The sequence below is a fragment of the Hordeum vulgare genome, chromosome 1H (assembly GCF_904849725.1).
Source record: "Hordeum vulgare subsp. vulgare chromosome 1H, MorexV3_pseudomolecules_assembly, whole genome shotgun sequence".
Lineage (NCBI taxonomy): Eukaryota > Viridiplantae > Streptophyta > Magnoliopsida > Poales > Poaceae > Hordeum > Hordeum vulgare.
Genome location: NC_058518.1, coordinates 358,670,508 through 358,686,259, shown reverse-complemented (window position 1 = coordinate 358,686,259; position 15,752 = coordinate 358,670,508). Strand labels below are relative to the sequence as shown.

The 15,752-nt window shown below is 43.4% G+C and overlaps 1 protein-coding gene across 1 annotated transcript; it reads right to left on the bottom strand.

The window, feature by feature from the left end:
• Nucleotides 1–8,798: 8,798 nt before the first annotated feature.
• On the bottom strand, nucleotides 8,799–10,915 carry LOC123436610. The gene is made up of 3 exons (XM_045115642.1): nucleotides 10,735–10,915; nucleotides 10,104–10,594; nucleotides 8,799–9,574 (listed from the first exon to the last, which is right to left on the bottom strand). Exons 1-3 carry the CDS (start codon nucleotides 10,790–10,792, stop codon nucleotides 9,032–9,034), a joined length of 1,092 nt encoding a protein of 363 aa, XP_044971577.1. The 5' UTR covers nucleotides 10,793–10,915; the 3' UTR covers nucleotides 8,799–9,031.
• Nucleotides 10,916–15,752: the final 4,837 nt, after the last annotated feature.

The following is a 15,752-nucleotide window of genomic DNA, read 5'->3' as shown; positions in this document are numbered from 1 at the left end:
GCCTTTATTACTAGTTTTTTTAGATTTAACTTGTGGAACAAAAGTAGATAAGAGTAATCATTGGGCAAGATAAAAAGAACTCTTGTTTCGAAGATCGTCATTGAAAGCTTTAATAAACTCATGCTCTTGCTCTAAATTTAGCTTCTCGGAGTGTAGCTTCTCATGAGTGCTTAGAAGCTCTCTATGATCTTCTTGAGTAGATTCAGGAGCTAACTTAAGAATGTTTAGTTCTTTATTTACGCTCTCTATCTCCTTCTTATCATCATCACATGATTTATCTTGAGTAGCATGATTATTATCAAGTCTATTTTGACTAATATCACTAGTTTTATCAAAGAGCAAGTCATAATCTCCTAGTAAGTCATCCTTATCACTATTAAAGTCAATGTATTTAGAGTATGATACCTTTGCGCCTTTAGTCATGAAGTAACTTCCAATCCCTTAATTTGGCGAAGCAAATAGATCATGGGAGTTGGAGGAAATGCGTGCTAGTACGGCAACACCTTCATCTTGACTATAGTCGTAGTTGGAGTGGTAACTTCTCTCGGATTCGTTGTCGGGCTCGGAGCCGGAAACCCATTCACCAACATAAGCTTGATGTCTTGTTCTTGTGTATCTCTTGATGTACGTGTCCTTCTTCTCCGAGTCCTTGCTTCTTCGGGAGGGTGTTCGTTCATTGTGATCTTTTCTACTCCTTCTCTCTCTTCGAGGTGACTCATCTCTTGAGCTTTTTCTTCTAGGCGAATATTCTCTTCTCTTGCAGGCGGTCATGCACTCATTTGAAAAGTGTCTGGGTCTTCCACAATTGTAGCAATTTCAGTCACGACTAGAAAAACGCTTCTCCTCATATCTTGAGGTGGAGCTTCTCTATTTGCCTCTATTCTTGTACGACTTGTTGAATTTCTTGACCACGAGGCTTATCTCTTCATTGGTAACAAGGTTGTCACTCGAAGTTGCGGAGTATCACTTGTGGCTTTGTAAGCACCGCTTGACTTGTTGTGAATCTATTCTTTATTCTTTGTCCTTGAGGGATATCTGATGAGCAACAATACTACCGATGACTTCTGTGGGCTTGAGTTCTTTGTAGTTTCGCATCATTTGGATAAATGTGCACACGATGTCGTACTTTACATCCAATGCTCTAAGTATATTCTTGATAATGAATTTGTTGGTCACCTCTTCACTTCTTAAGCCAAAAATATCATTTGTGATGAGAGCAAGCCTAGAGTACATTTTCGCGACTCCTTCATCATCCTTTATCTTGAACTAGTCAAGTTGACTTTGAAGCACATCCAACTTAGATTCCGTGACGGACTCGGTTCCTTCGTGCATATCAACCAAAGTATCCCAAATTTCCATTGCATTCTCAAGGCAACTTATCTTGTTGAACTCTTTGGGGCATATGCAGTTCAATAGGATGTCACATGCTTGAGTGTTCTATTGCAACATCTTCAATTCTTTCGCTATCGCTTCACGATTTGATTCCTTTCCATCACCAAAAAATTCACCATGAAATACAACACGAACAGAAACCCAAACACTAGGGTTGTGACCAAGAATATGCATTTGCATTTGATGCTTACAACTAGCAAAGTTTGTACCATAAAAATATAGACCTCTACAACGGTAATTTCCCTCTCTAGGCATCATACTCTCCTAGATTGTGAGACCAATGCAATGGACACCAATGCTCTCATACCACTTATAGGATCCAAAGTATGTCTAGGGGTGATTAGACTACTTGACCAAATAAAAACTTAACCTTTTTCCAATTTTATCGATTGGCAAGTTTTAGCGATTTTATCAAGTCTAGCACACCCTACATATGCAAGTCTACGAGTATAGTAGTGGAAAGCAAAGACATGCAAGTGTAAGTAGAGGGTAGGGATAGGAAGATCAAACACAATAAATACAAAAGATTTTTTCGCGTGGTTCTGATAGGTGGTGCTATAGTACGTTAACGTTGATGGAGACTTCAACCCACGAAGGGTAACGGCTGCACGAGTCAATGGAGGGCTGCGCCCAGAAGGGGTCCATGAAGAAACAACCTTATCTATTCGACGATGGCTTAGGTCCATGAAGGACTAGCCTCACTCAGGGGAGATCTTCATGAAGTAGGCGTTCTCATTGCCTTTACAAACTTCTTGGTTCAACTCCACATGATTTGGAGGCTCCCAAGCGACACCTAACCAATCTAGGAGACGCAATTCTCCAAAAGGTAATAGATGTGGTATGGATGATGAACTCCTTGCTCTGGTGCTTCAAATGATAGTCTCCCCAACACTCAATCACTCTCTCACAGAATTAGGCTTGGTAGAAGAGATTGATTGGATGGAAAGCAACTTAGGGAGGTTAGAAATCAGGATTCATATGGTTGAAGTGGTAGATCTTGACCTCAACAGATGAGTACGTGTTTCTCTCTCAGAAAATGAATGGTGGAAGTGTTTGCTTGTTCTGACTGCTCTCTCTTTGAATGCGAGGGTGGTGGAGGCGTATATATAGCCATCTCTAAAAATCCAACCGTTACAACATTATTGCCCAACTCGGTGGAACCAAACTAGAAACTCAGTTGCATCGATTAGTGCAAAATGCTCTAACTTTAGGGGTTCTCTGTGAGACCGATTCGGTTGGCCTAGGCAATTCTAGTGACTCAGTGGCACCGATATGAAAAACTCAGAAATTCCAATTTTTGCAAATGGGCAACAACAAGGTGGTCACTGCTTTTCGGTTATACCAAGGAGAACTTCGGTTGTATCAATTTGCTAGAATTTGGCGTGTGTTTTGTCTAAGGAAAACCCGGTGTGGCCGATATGTGAAATGTTGGTGGCACCAAATTTGAACTTTAGGGTTTTGGATAGGATGATTTGTGGGGGGGAATATTGAGGTTTTTGGTGGCTAATCTATAAGCACTTTGAGCAACCAAATCATCATAGATACCTCATCCCCTTTTAATAGTATTGGCTTTCCGATGGACTCAAATGTGATTTCCCACATAAAGCAAAATGTAGAGTCCTGGAGCTCTTGCGAATTGATGTTCCTTGCAGCTAGGGAATCTTCCTCACAATCCTAGCCGATCGATTCATTAAACTTTTCCCGAAATATACTTGATAGGCTCATTAGTTCAATGAACAATATCTTTTTATTAATTTTCAAAACCACCTAGGGAGAAGTTGTACTTTCAGGAACGAGCTAGGGTTTAAGGCTATGTCAAAGAGGGCCATTCAAGTATATTGTTATAGCTATAGGGTATCGAGTTCTAGCCATTAGGCAACCGATAATTCAATATACTTCACAGCAACCGTAATTGAACTTTAATAGGTAGCTCTTTACTTGCTACAACGCTAAAGGTAAAAGCAGGCATAACTACTGTATAACGGTAAAAGGGATCTGATAACTAAGTGATCAGACCAAGAGAGGAGCCTTGCGAGTCGTTGGGTAAGACTGAAGCAGTATTGCCAGAAATGCTACACTTAACTGAAGAAAACATACAACTTAAAGTTTAGTTTATTACCCCTCCACAAGTGATCTATAGGTGATTAGTGTATCCACCCCTCTCTTGTTGGCCCCCGTCGTCGGTTCGTCCCTTTCATGGTGGCCCTATGAGCGATGAAGATGTGGTAGACCTCGACCCCTCGTGGTCGGGAGGGTCCCATATTTTCTTTAGGTTGTCTTGTTTTCATGGTCAGGATGGCAAGGTGGCGGCATCCTAGAGTGAGAATGATATCCTTCACGCCATTTTGTGCTTCGGTGGTGCACCCTAGCGTCGGCAAAGGGTGCATGCATGTGTTTTTCTGGCGGATTTGCTTGGGTCTCGTTAGTGTTGGTCTTCAACGTGTCTGTATGGTCTCGACCAAGGCTCTTGGTCGTTTGTGTGTTTGTAGCTAAGGCTACAAGAAAAGCTCAAGGCTCATGAGCCACTCGAGACCGACTCATTTTTTAGCTTGACTCCAGATAGACTCGAAAATAAACGAGCTGGGTTTGAACACTTTGTGCAGCTTGATCGAGAAACGAACCAATCTTGAGCCAATACTAACTCACTCGATTTTAGCTCGATAGCTCGAAAAAACATTAAATGATAGTGACATATATTAAATGGAAATAAAATAATTTATGACCATATATGTTGTTCATGATTTTCTCCACTTTATTTAAGCCTTGTTATGGTACTTGGTCCATAAATTGAGTTCCGAATTATGTCCACCGTGTCTATTTTGATATTAAACTTTTGATTGTGAGAAAATAAGCCAAACTCTTTAGTTTTTTAAAATTATCATCGTTTTCATTAGAATAAATTTTTTAGGGTTTTGTTATGCCTTGTTGAGCCTAACTAGTTGGAATAATTTCCATATATTTATAATTTGTACTATCCCATTCAGATCGAAACTAGCTCGAGATCAACTCAAGATCGTTACAAGCCGAGTACGACTCATATTCATAGCTCAGCTTTGAGTTTCACTTAGTGTGAGCTTGCTCGACTTTTAATATGAGTTGAGCTGAGGCAACTTCAACTCGCTCGAACTCGACTCGTTAGCAGCCCTATTTGTAGCTATGGTCGTTTCGATTTATGTTTTTTTATGTTTTTCTTCATCAACGACATTTGTTGCTCTCCTGCATTGGTCCTTTGGGGTCTAAGCACGGCGACTACCCGAGTGTCAACTACTCACTCCATTCCTAAATATAAGTCTTTTTAGAGATTCCACTACGGACTACATAGAGAGCAAAATAAATGAGTACACACTCTAAAGTATGTCTATATACATCCGTACGTAGTTTATAATGAAATCTATAAAAGACTTATATTTAGGACGGAGGCAGTACTAGCTAATTATCCGCACGTTGGAGTAGGGCATACATATTCTAGTGGTTAAATACCAATCGTGTTTAACATAAATCTTACACCCATTATAATCTAGATTTTGGAAGTTATTTGAATATGAGTGGGAAAGATAAGGAAAGTTTTCATTTAGTTGAGGATTTGGTAAACTTTGATTTGATTTGGGCATGAGTTAGGGAAGACAAGTATAGTTTGATTTAGAGCCGGTTTTGGTAAGACTTAATTTTAATGCGACATGGGGGAGTTGGACATCAATCACCGAGTCTAATTTAATACTAGGTTGAGGCAATAAGGTTTGTGGACTCCAGTCAGGGAGGGGCAATGGGACCCACATGCTGCCTTGGCATGGCAAAGTCTGCCTCTACCTTAGCCCTCACGGATGCCCTCCCTTTCTGATCCCACGACTGTTGAACCAGCTCACATGACCCCTTGGCCCAACTAAGGCTCAGTTCGGACAGAAACAAGCCCAACTCGTCACACAAAGAAGAAACACAGCGACTCGAGTTCAGAAACGAACTCGATTCAGTTCAGAAACAAATACATAAAAGATTTAGTTCAATACGTGCACATATATATAAACTGGATTCAGTTTTGACACTACAGCATAGTACGAGCATAACTAAACAAGTATCTCACTTCACTATTTTGGACACGCTATGTATCCAAAAAATACCTACCAAAAACAATCAGTTAGCACATAATTTTTAACAAGTGCTCAACACATTCACCCCCAACAGAACAAAATAGGCTGTCATGTATCAACAACTACTAAAAAAGGGCCCTAAAGAAGATCCTGAAGATCCATATAATCAACTTCACTTGTACACTGCAAAATAAAGTTGAATTTGAAACATGGTCATAGTGAACTAGTTTGAAGAATTTGAAATAGGGGAATATTGGAATTACCACCCGGAGTTCGGTGAAGCTAGTGAAGGCATTCTCCCTGTAAGCATTATCCTTTGGTACCTGAGTGTGTGGGGCAATACAATTCTCTTGTTGCAACACAAAGCAACCAATCTCATTATTATTTTAGCACGTAGGATGAATAAGAATGCCATATTACAAGGATTTTCAGCAACGTACACCACGAAGCTTGCACTTCTTATGAGGAACATTTGGTCCTTGAGTTCCTACACCACCACCATTCTTTTGTTTCTCCATTCCAGTCAATCTTGTTATTTAACATGTAGTAATAATGAATAAGAACACTATATTGCAAGGATTTTCAGCAACATGCACTAGTTTGTTTTGATATTTTCTTTTTAAACTTGCGTGCCTTCTCGAGCCAACTTTTATGTCTCTTTGAACTCTTCTTTAAGCGTGCAACACTAAGCAAACCTTCATATTGCGGAACAACATGTTTGACTTTATATGAGTCACTCAAAATACTTGAAGTTGATTTTGAAGGGAATCAAGTGTCACCAACAAATAACATTCTGGATGGCTTGCTGCTTGATATGCCAAATTCAGGAATTTGTGAGACCAAGACTTATAGCGGACATTTTTGGATTTTCAACTAGGATGTGTCGTCCACACACTCACACACATCTTTAAGAGTGAAGTCGAGCGCCTTCGAGCTGCTCCCGCGCTCAACTAGGATGTCCCAGCCGGTGAGTCGTCCACGCACCCTGACGATCGCCTCAATCGCTAACTGAGATGAGAACCTGCGCTAGATGCCCTCGCCCCCGCCAAAAATCGCATCTGCCGGCTGTTCTCCCGTCAAAATCCTCTGCACCCTCCATCTCGATTTATAAGTCATCTTACGTAAACCAAATAATCCCAAAACATAGAGCGATGCATTAACTCTCACCTCGTTTTTTGTTTTTTGACATTAATAAAGGAATCAACCAATAAAAAACGTGGGGCGTGTATGTTTTTAATGACTTGAGACTAACTAGCACGACATGCAGTGGTCAATTCATTGCATGTAATGATATTAATTAGCAAATTAACATTAAATTCTCTCGTTTTCCTATCCGTTTTGATCGCGTTGCACAACCTAAAATGACTTATAAACCAAGACGGAGGGAATAGCTTTTCCTCTTTCACGTTCTCTAGCCAGGCATTTGGTAAATATGGGCCGGATTTGTTTCAGTTTGGGCTGGTTGATGTGCACAGGGAGAGGCAGCTGGCTGAGTAGTCGTGGGATCAGAAAGGGAGGACATCCATGAGGAGTAAAGTAGAGGCAGACTTTGCCATGACAAGGCAGCTGAATGGCATTCATTTCACTGCGTCTCCACGAACTGAATAGTTTTTGTTACGTCTGATCGATGACTATTTTCGCCAAAGAAAAACATTATACAAAGAAAATGTGAGTGCTTCTGGAAAATGGCAGTTACTCTCGTGGTCCATAATTTTCTGGCACAAACCATATTTCTAGGGATTGTATTTTTTTTAAGGGTCTCTTTAGGGAAAGTTTTTTTACTCGGACTTCCTTCTTGTATTTTTATGTATAGCAAAAGAGCCCGTGCGTTGCAACGGGTAAAGAAACTTTATGACCTTCAAACCAAGCTACTGGATATATCCGTGCATTCCATCGGGTCAACTCTAGTGGTTCAACAATAATCTTGGTAAATACATACATTTAGGATCCCCATCCACATCAAGCAGCATTGTCATTTTTCTTACAATTTTACAGCATTTTCTCCTTTTCTTATTTCTCTACCCACATACCAAGTAACTGATTCTGGTTGAACATAAAGTGACATTTATTTTGGGATGGAGGAAGTAGTATTAAACAGTTTTTGTATGATTTAAGTTTTGCATTGTAAGAGTGTCACTTACCAAGAAATCCCCAGATTTTATATGTTGGTACCTATAATTGTAAGGGCCTTTTCGACGCCTCTGTTTCTCGAGAATCATCCGGTTTTGCTCGCTCTGCGGATAATACTTAGAAATTATAATTTAATGAATAACCATGTAGCATGTACTGAGAAATCATACAAATTATCCTAGTAAAACTCAACCAGGTCATCTTACGTGCATTGCTGAACTTCCACTAAACAGCTAGCTTGGGTGAGTCAAAACAATTCAACCATTCATCCTTCAGGTTCAATTTAGTCTGACATGACAACTTGCTGTCAGAAAATTCAGGAGTCAAGCAATTCAAAGTGCAGAAACTTTTGATGCTTACATATTTAGCAAGAGGAGAATTTGGAAGCAACACAATGAGGGCACACTAATGATGAGAAGGTAGCGATGTAATCATGGGGTCTCGAGGGTCAATTTGGTAACGTGAATCTGTTGTTTGTTGATCCTGATGTAATGGAAAACTGAAGCAGTGGCCCAAAGAAATATTGGGTCGACTTGCCATGGCGGCGCCCTTCCCGATGCGACGACGACCACGGCCGCTCCTCAGCTTCGTCCCGCCGGCGACCAATGGCATGGCCGCCGCCGCTCTTTGCAGTCATGCCGGACTGCCTCCCGTCTCTGGAGCTTCGTCCCACCGGCGACCAGTGGCATGGTCGCCGCCGGCCCGGCCCTCTCCGCCTCCGCGCGCCGTCGTCAGTCCGTCTCCGGCCCGTCGCCTCCAAGCACCGTCGTCGGGCAGTCGCCGGCCCATCGCCTCCTTGCCCGTCGTCGGCGAGAAGGCACCTCCTCAGGACGGGAACGGATAAGCCAGGAAGAGGGTTATGTAAACATAAACGAAACGTTTTTTAACTTAAAAACTATTGCGGGTTGAATACCGAAAAAGTGAAGGGTGTTTTTGCAAAATGACCGCCGACGAACAGGCTTTATTATTAGAGGAGATTTGGCAATTTTCAGATATGGTTTGTGCCATTCAGATGGAGGCAGTCCATTTTCCAAAATTGAGAACGTCATGAACAAGCGTCATGTTGCAAATGCCCCAAAAAACCGGACTTCAGTACCAACAGAATTGACGCATTGCCATTGGATACACAGACAGAATGAGCATGAACTGAAAAACTGAATATCACACAGAATGAGCATGAAATACACAGAATGAGCATGAACTACGCATTGAATTATTCAGTAAGTTGATGCATTAACTAATCCAGCAATAACCTAGATTTACCACCATGTCCTCAGAAGAACTGGAACATAATAAAGTAAGCAAAGCCAAAAAAAAAAGATAGCCTGTCCAAACCAAAAGAATGTGTTGCTTGGTTGGTGTCAGGGAGCGACAACCACACTACAGTATCCCATCAACGTAAACACCCCTTCGATCCATGCTGCTTACTCCTCCTCGTCGTCGTCATCGTGGAACCGGAGATGCTTCCCCTCCGGTACCGGCAGCCCCCTCAGCAGCGCGCCGTGCTCCGCCGCCGCGTTCTCCACCTCCTTCGTCTCCACGATCTCGTCGTCGCTGTTGTAGACGAACCGGGTGTGCCTGCCCTCGAACGCCGGCAGCCCAACCTTCTTCTTCTCCTCCGCCTCGAGCACCGACATCTTGCACATCCCTTCGCACAGATCATCAAAGCACTCGCTATCATCATCGTCGTCTTCCCAGTCTTCCTCCTCCGTGTAGTACCCTTCTTCCAGCTCCTCCTCGGTATTGTACTCTTCTTTCAGCTCTCCCACGGCGTCAGCACCCGTCTCCTCCTCCTTCTCCGAGCTGACATTCACCTGGATGGACCAAACCGACGAGCTATCGTCGTCAGCTGACCTGTCGCTGCTGCTCACGTGGAATGTCAGGGATGATCCATTGGTGGACTGGTCCGATTTCCCTGGGGAGTCGTCGAACACCAGTGCACGGTTGGGCGGGGGATCAGCAATGGCCTGCACAAAAACAGCAGTGGCAACTCAGCCCAGATGCAACAATAAAGCTGACGGCACAAAAAAGAGGCATCGACATTCACAGCAGGCCAGATGCTGCAAATTGTGCAGACTAACGAAGCAAGAGTCTGCATCAAAATTTATGGAGTACTGTAGGAAAACTATAAACATCTTTGGTCTGCCTATCGTTAAGGGTACCATGTACTACCAGACTATGCTACTCAGAATTACTCTGTAAAATTAACCACTGTATTGACTTTAGTTAACGCAGCAAGAATTAACAAATTTCTGTAAAATTTCAATGGTTATCGCAGCCGAGTAAAACACAACGGAATCAGGCTATGCAAACACATTGTTAATTTTACAGAAACAGAAGCGCTATATTAGCGCAGCTCAACAAGTGACGATCAATACAGTACAATGCAAGGTTTGATCTTTGAGTTGTTGCACAGAGATAGCTAAACATAAGAAGCAAAGCAGAAATTGACAAAATCGATCTTTGAGTTGTTCACGGAGTTAAGGAGATCGGTACCTGCAGCTTAGGAATCAGTTCCTCCTGCTCCAGGACGCAGGGCAGCACGGCCCGGCCATCAGGCAGCGCGGACTCCACACGGCCGGCGGAATCGGCCCAGAGCTGCGGCGTGTTGAACGGGGTGGGCGCGAGGAGCTGTGCCGGCGACCTGGTGACGCCGAGCAGCGCGTGGATGCGGACTGGCCTGATGACGGCGGCGGCGGCAGCGCCCTCCTCGTCCACCTTCTGCAGCAGCGTCTTGACCTGGCCGCGCAGAAGCGCCTCGCCGGAGCCGGGCGTGCAGCGTGGCCTGGGGCGGTTCTTGGCGCCGGCGGTGGAGGCCTGTGGCGTCCTGTCGGCGGCGTGAACGAGGCCGCCCGCGGCGAGGCCGACGATGGGGGAGTCATTGGTGATGTCGTGCAGCGCGGCGCGCGGAGCGTCCCCTCCTCCCTTGGCGGCGGCCTTCTTGGATCTGCTGCAGGTCAGGTCCGCGGCGGCGGCGGCGCTCTTCTCTGCAGGGGGAGAATCGAATCCAAGAACTGCGGTCAGCGCAGGGATTTCCGAGTAGAAGCATCGCGACGGGATCCAGAAGCGATCTGGGAGGGAGCGAGGGAATTGCGGTCGATCAAGGGGGGAGGGGGGAGGAACTCACGGGCGGATGCGGCGGCGAGCGAGCGGGTGATCCTCCTGGAGGAGAGCGGCGTCTCCATCGTCGCTGGCGGGTTCTTGCGCGCGGAGACGACGAGACGGGGTCGTGCTTCACGTACGTCGCGGAGGCCGAGGAGCGCGAGGAGAGGAGAGGAGAGGATGGCGGCAGCGGCAGCAATCGGGGGATGGGGGAGGAGAGAGAGGGGAGGCGGCTTTAAAGGATTTGAACAACGCTCGGAGCCGGGGCTGGAGGAGAGTACAACGGTAACATGACCGTTGTCTCACGCGTCCGGAGAGAACGCGACTATAGTAGCCGTTGGTTTTGCCGTTGAAGAAGTCGCACGCGCGCTACGTGGGCCTGTAACCTACTAGAGGCCCAGCTCGTACGTTTCATCTACGGACGGATGTGCTTGTTCGGATGTTGTTTATGCTTACGTGTGGGCCACGTTGGACGTATGGTTCCACATAAGCTGTCAGAGGTGGGGGCTAGACGTCCGGACCGTGTTTTGTCATCTAATTCAGTTATGTATCTGTTTCTTAGCCATTTCGAACGCCTTTAAGTAAACAGAGGATGAGAGAAAGTTTTACGAGTGTGCGGACCGCTCTCGCGCGCATCTAACAACCCTACCCACCCAAACGCCTCTCCTTCGTGTGCGCCCTTTCCCGTTCGAAGTGGCCAGCACCGCTCTAAAGCGTTAGGGCCGCATTCATGCCGGCACAAAACGGACATGACCACTTGCTAGAGCCGGTATTGAAGCATTCCGCCGGCCGATAGCATTGCCCTCATCACTTCCCGATGCACATGCATGTTGTCTGCGTTCAAACAATAACCCCGGTCGTGCGCCTTCCTTCATTAATCATGTGTGGTTGCTGAGGACCTTACTCCGATGACACCCGTTCATCTGTGTGCCCGCCATCATTAACCACCTCGTCGGTTGTACTAGCATTCGCCCGCTATTTAAACGACATGCCCGACAACACTAGTATCTAGCTTCCTCCGCCCCTATCTCCTCTCGACACCACGCCCATTATGGCTTCCTAAGCTCCAAAGCTCTCTGGGACAACCTCTCGTCCGGACAAAAGAAAGAGATCATGGCCAATGCTATCGGCTAGTAGGCCGGTAGAAGAACATGGCTCCGAAGGCAGCGCATTGATACGTCCATTTTGCATCATGTTTTGCTATTCTTATTTATAGTGTTTTATGCATTATACCACTTTATGGAGTAATTTTAATGCTTTTTTCTCATAATATGCAATGTTTACACCAAGAGGGAGAATGCTGGCAGATGGAATTATGGACCTGGAAAAGCTACAACAGATATACCTATTCCGCATATCTCCAAATGGTTTGAAACTTCACGAGGATTTTTATGGAATTAATAAGAAAATATTGGAGGAAAGAAGTACCAGAGGAGGGCTGGCAGGTGGCCAATAGACACCAGGGCGTGCCAGCCCCCCTGGCGTGGCCTGGTGGGTAGTGGGCCACCCAACCCACTTCTCGCGACCTTCTTCTAGTATATATTCTCTTTTGACCTAAAAAATAAGGAGAGGACTTTCGGGACGGAGCGTCGCCGTCTCGAGGCAGAACTTGGGCAGGAGAACTTTTGCCCTCCGGCGGAGCGGTTCCGTCGGGGGAACTTCCCTCCTGGAGGAGGAAATCGAGGCCATCGTCATCACCAACAACCCTCTCATCTTGGGGGGGGGGGCAATCTTCATCAACATATTTAACAACATCATCTCCTCTCAAAACCTTAGTTCATCTCTTGTGCTCAATCTTGTACCGGAACCTCAGATTTGTACCTGGGGGGGGTGACTAGTAGTGTTGATTACATCTTGTAATTGATGCTTTATGGTTTATTTGGTGGAAGATCATATGTTCAGATCCAATATGCTATTTAATACCTCTCTGATCATGAGGTTGTTTATCACTTGTAAGTAGTTACTTTTGTTCTTGAGGCCACAGGAGAAGTCATGTTGCAAGTAATCGTGTGAACGTGATATCCGTTCGATATTTTGATGATATGAATGTTGTGATTCCCTTAATGGTGTTATGTAAACGTCGACTACATAACACTTCACCATCTTTGGGCATAAGGGAATGCATTGTGGAGTAGTTATTAGATGGTGGGTTGCGAGAGTGACAGAAACTTAAACCCCGGTTTATGCGCTATTTCGTCAGGGGCTGATTTGGATCCCTATGTTTAATGTTATGGTTAGAATTTAGCCTTAATACATTTCTCGTAGTTGCGGATGCTTGCGGGGGGGGGGGGGGGGGGGGGTTAATCATAAGTGGGAGGCTTGTTTAAGTAAGAACATCACCCAAGGACCGGTCCACCCACATATCAAATTATCAAAGTACCGAACGCGAATTAACCCGACATGACGAAAGTGACGAGATGATTCCCGTGTGCCCTCAAGAACGCTTTGCCTATTATAAGAAACTGTTCCACCCTGTCCTTTGCCACAAAAGGATTGAGATACCTTGCTTCACCTATTCTTACTATTGCTACTCGTTACTTGTTACAACTATCTTGCTATCAAAAAACTTGTTGCCGCTATTTTAGTGCTTGCTGAAAACGGTTTGTCATTCCTTCTGCTCCTCGTTGGGTTCGACACTCTTACTTATCGAAAGGACTATGATTGCTCCCCTATACTTGTACGTCATCAAGACTCTTTTCTGGCATCGTTTCCGGGGAGTGAAACGCCTCTGGTAAGAGGAATTTGGTAAAGAAAAATTTGTATTACGTGCTAAAATTTACCGTCACTTGTTACTATGGAAAATATTCCTTTGAGGGGTTTGTTTGGGGTATCTTCACATCGACCAGAAACACCAAGAGTTGTCCCTCAACCTATTGAACCTACTGCAAATATTTATTATGAAATTCCTTCGGGTATGATAGAGAAATTGCTAGTTAATCCTTATGCAAGAGATGGAACAAAACATCCTAATATGCACCTAATCTATGTGGATGAAGTTTGTGGATTATTTAAGCTTGCAGGTTTATTCGGAGATAAAGTCAAGAAGGAGGTTTTCCGTTTATATTTGGGGAAAGCATTGACATGGTATAGGCTACGTGATGATACAGAATCTTGGAACTGGAATCGATTGCAATTGGAGTTTCACAAAAAGTTTATCCTATGCATATTGTTCATCGTGATCGGAATTTTATTTATAATTTTTGGTCTTGTGAAGGAGAAAGTATCGCTCTAGATTGGGGGAGGCTTAAGTCAATGTTATATTCATGCCCCAATCATGAGCTTCCGAGAGAAATTATTATTCAGAATTTTTATGCTCGGCTTTTTCGAAACGATCAAACCATGCTTGACACTTCTTGTTCTGGTTCTTTTATGAAAAAGACTATTGAATTTAGGTGGGATCTTTTGGAAAAAAATAAACGCAACTCTGAAGATTGGGAACTCGACGAAGGTCGAAGGTAAAGTGTCAACTATAAAACTTGAGTTTGATTGTGTTAAATATTTTATGAATACCAATGCTTTCAATGATTTTAGCACTAAATATGGACTTGACCCTGAGATAGTAGCCTCATTTTGTGAAACCGTTGCTACTCATGTTGATCTCCCTAAAGATAAATGGTTTAAATAACATCCACCTATTAAAGAAAAAGTCGAAGAATCAATTAAAATTGAGGATGAAACTATCATTTACAATGTTGACCCAGTTGTGCCTACTGCTTATATTGAGAAACCACCTGTCCTTGTTATGATAAATGAACATGCTAAAGCTTCAACCATGGTTAACAAAAGTTATGTTAGCACAACCAAACCCTCTGAGCAAATCAATGTAGAACCTAGTATTTCTATGGTTAAAGATCTCTTGGTCAATAATATTGATGGGCATGCTATTTATTTCGGTAATGAAGCTGCTAGAATTTCCAAACCTCATACTAAAGATAAAAATAGACCTGTTGTTGGCATGCCTGTTGTCTCAGTCAAAATAAGAGATCATTGTTACCATGGTCTATGTGCTATGAACACTAGTGTTAGTGTTATTCATTTTACCTTATATCAAGAAAGTATGCATGAGATAGCACCCGCTGAAATAGAAGACATAGATGTTACTACTAAACTTGCTAATAGAGATACCATCACAACACTTGGGATTGTTAGAGATGTGGAAGTATTGTGTGGAAAAGTAAAATACCCTACTCATTTTCTAGTACTTGGTTCTTCATAAGATGATTTTTGTCCCATAATATTTGGTATACCCTTCTTGAACACTGTCAATGCTCAAATAGATTACAAAAAATAAACTGTCAGTGTTAATTTTGGTGGTATGTCTCATGAGTTTAATTTCTCCAAGTTCAGTAACAATCCCATGATAAAGAATTTCCTAGTAAAGATGAAGTAATTGGTATTAATTCTACTGCCATTCCTCCTACTGATCCATTAGAACAATATTTGCTAGATCATGAAAATGATATGCATATGCATGAAAGAAATGAAATAGATAAAATGTCCTTTGAACAACAGCCTATCCATAAACAAAACTTGCATGTTGAAACTCTAGCAGGTCCTCCCCCACCCAAGGGTGATCCTGTGTTTGAATTAAAGAAATTACCTGACACCTCGAAATATGCTTATCTTGATGAAAAGAATATATATCCAGTTATTATCAGTGCTAACCTTACAGAGCATGAAGAAGAAAGATTGTTTAAAACTTTAAGGAAGCATCGATCCTCTATTGGATATACTCTTGATGATTTTAAGGGCATTAGTCCTACTCTCTGTCAGCACAAGATTCATATGGAACCAGATGCTAAACCCGTTGTTGACCACCAACGAAGACTGAATCCCAAAATGAAAGAAGTGGTAAGAAATGAAATATTGAAGCTTCTAGAAGCAGGTATAATTTATCCAATAGCTGATAGTAGATGGGTAAGTCCCGTTCATTGTGTTCCTAAGAAAGGAGATATTACTATTGTTCCTAGTGATAAAAACAAACTCATTCCACAAAGAATTGTGACTGGTTATAGAATGCTAATTGATTTTTGAAAAATAAAC

Coding starts and splice junctions, on each gene's coding strand:
- LOC123436610 (XM_045115642.1), bottom strand. CDS start 10,792: ATGGAGACGCCGCTCTCCTCCAGGAGGATCACCCGCTCGCTCGCCGCC. Junction 10,595..10,734: donor GCTCGCCGCCGCATCCGCCC/GTGAGTTCCTCC, acceptor CTCCCCCTGCAG/AGAAGAGCGCCGCCGCCGCC. Junction 9,575..10,103: donor AACTGATTCCTAAGCTGCAG/GTACCGATCTCC, acceptor GTTTTTGTGCAG/GCCATTGCTGATCCCCCGCC.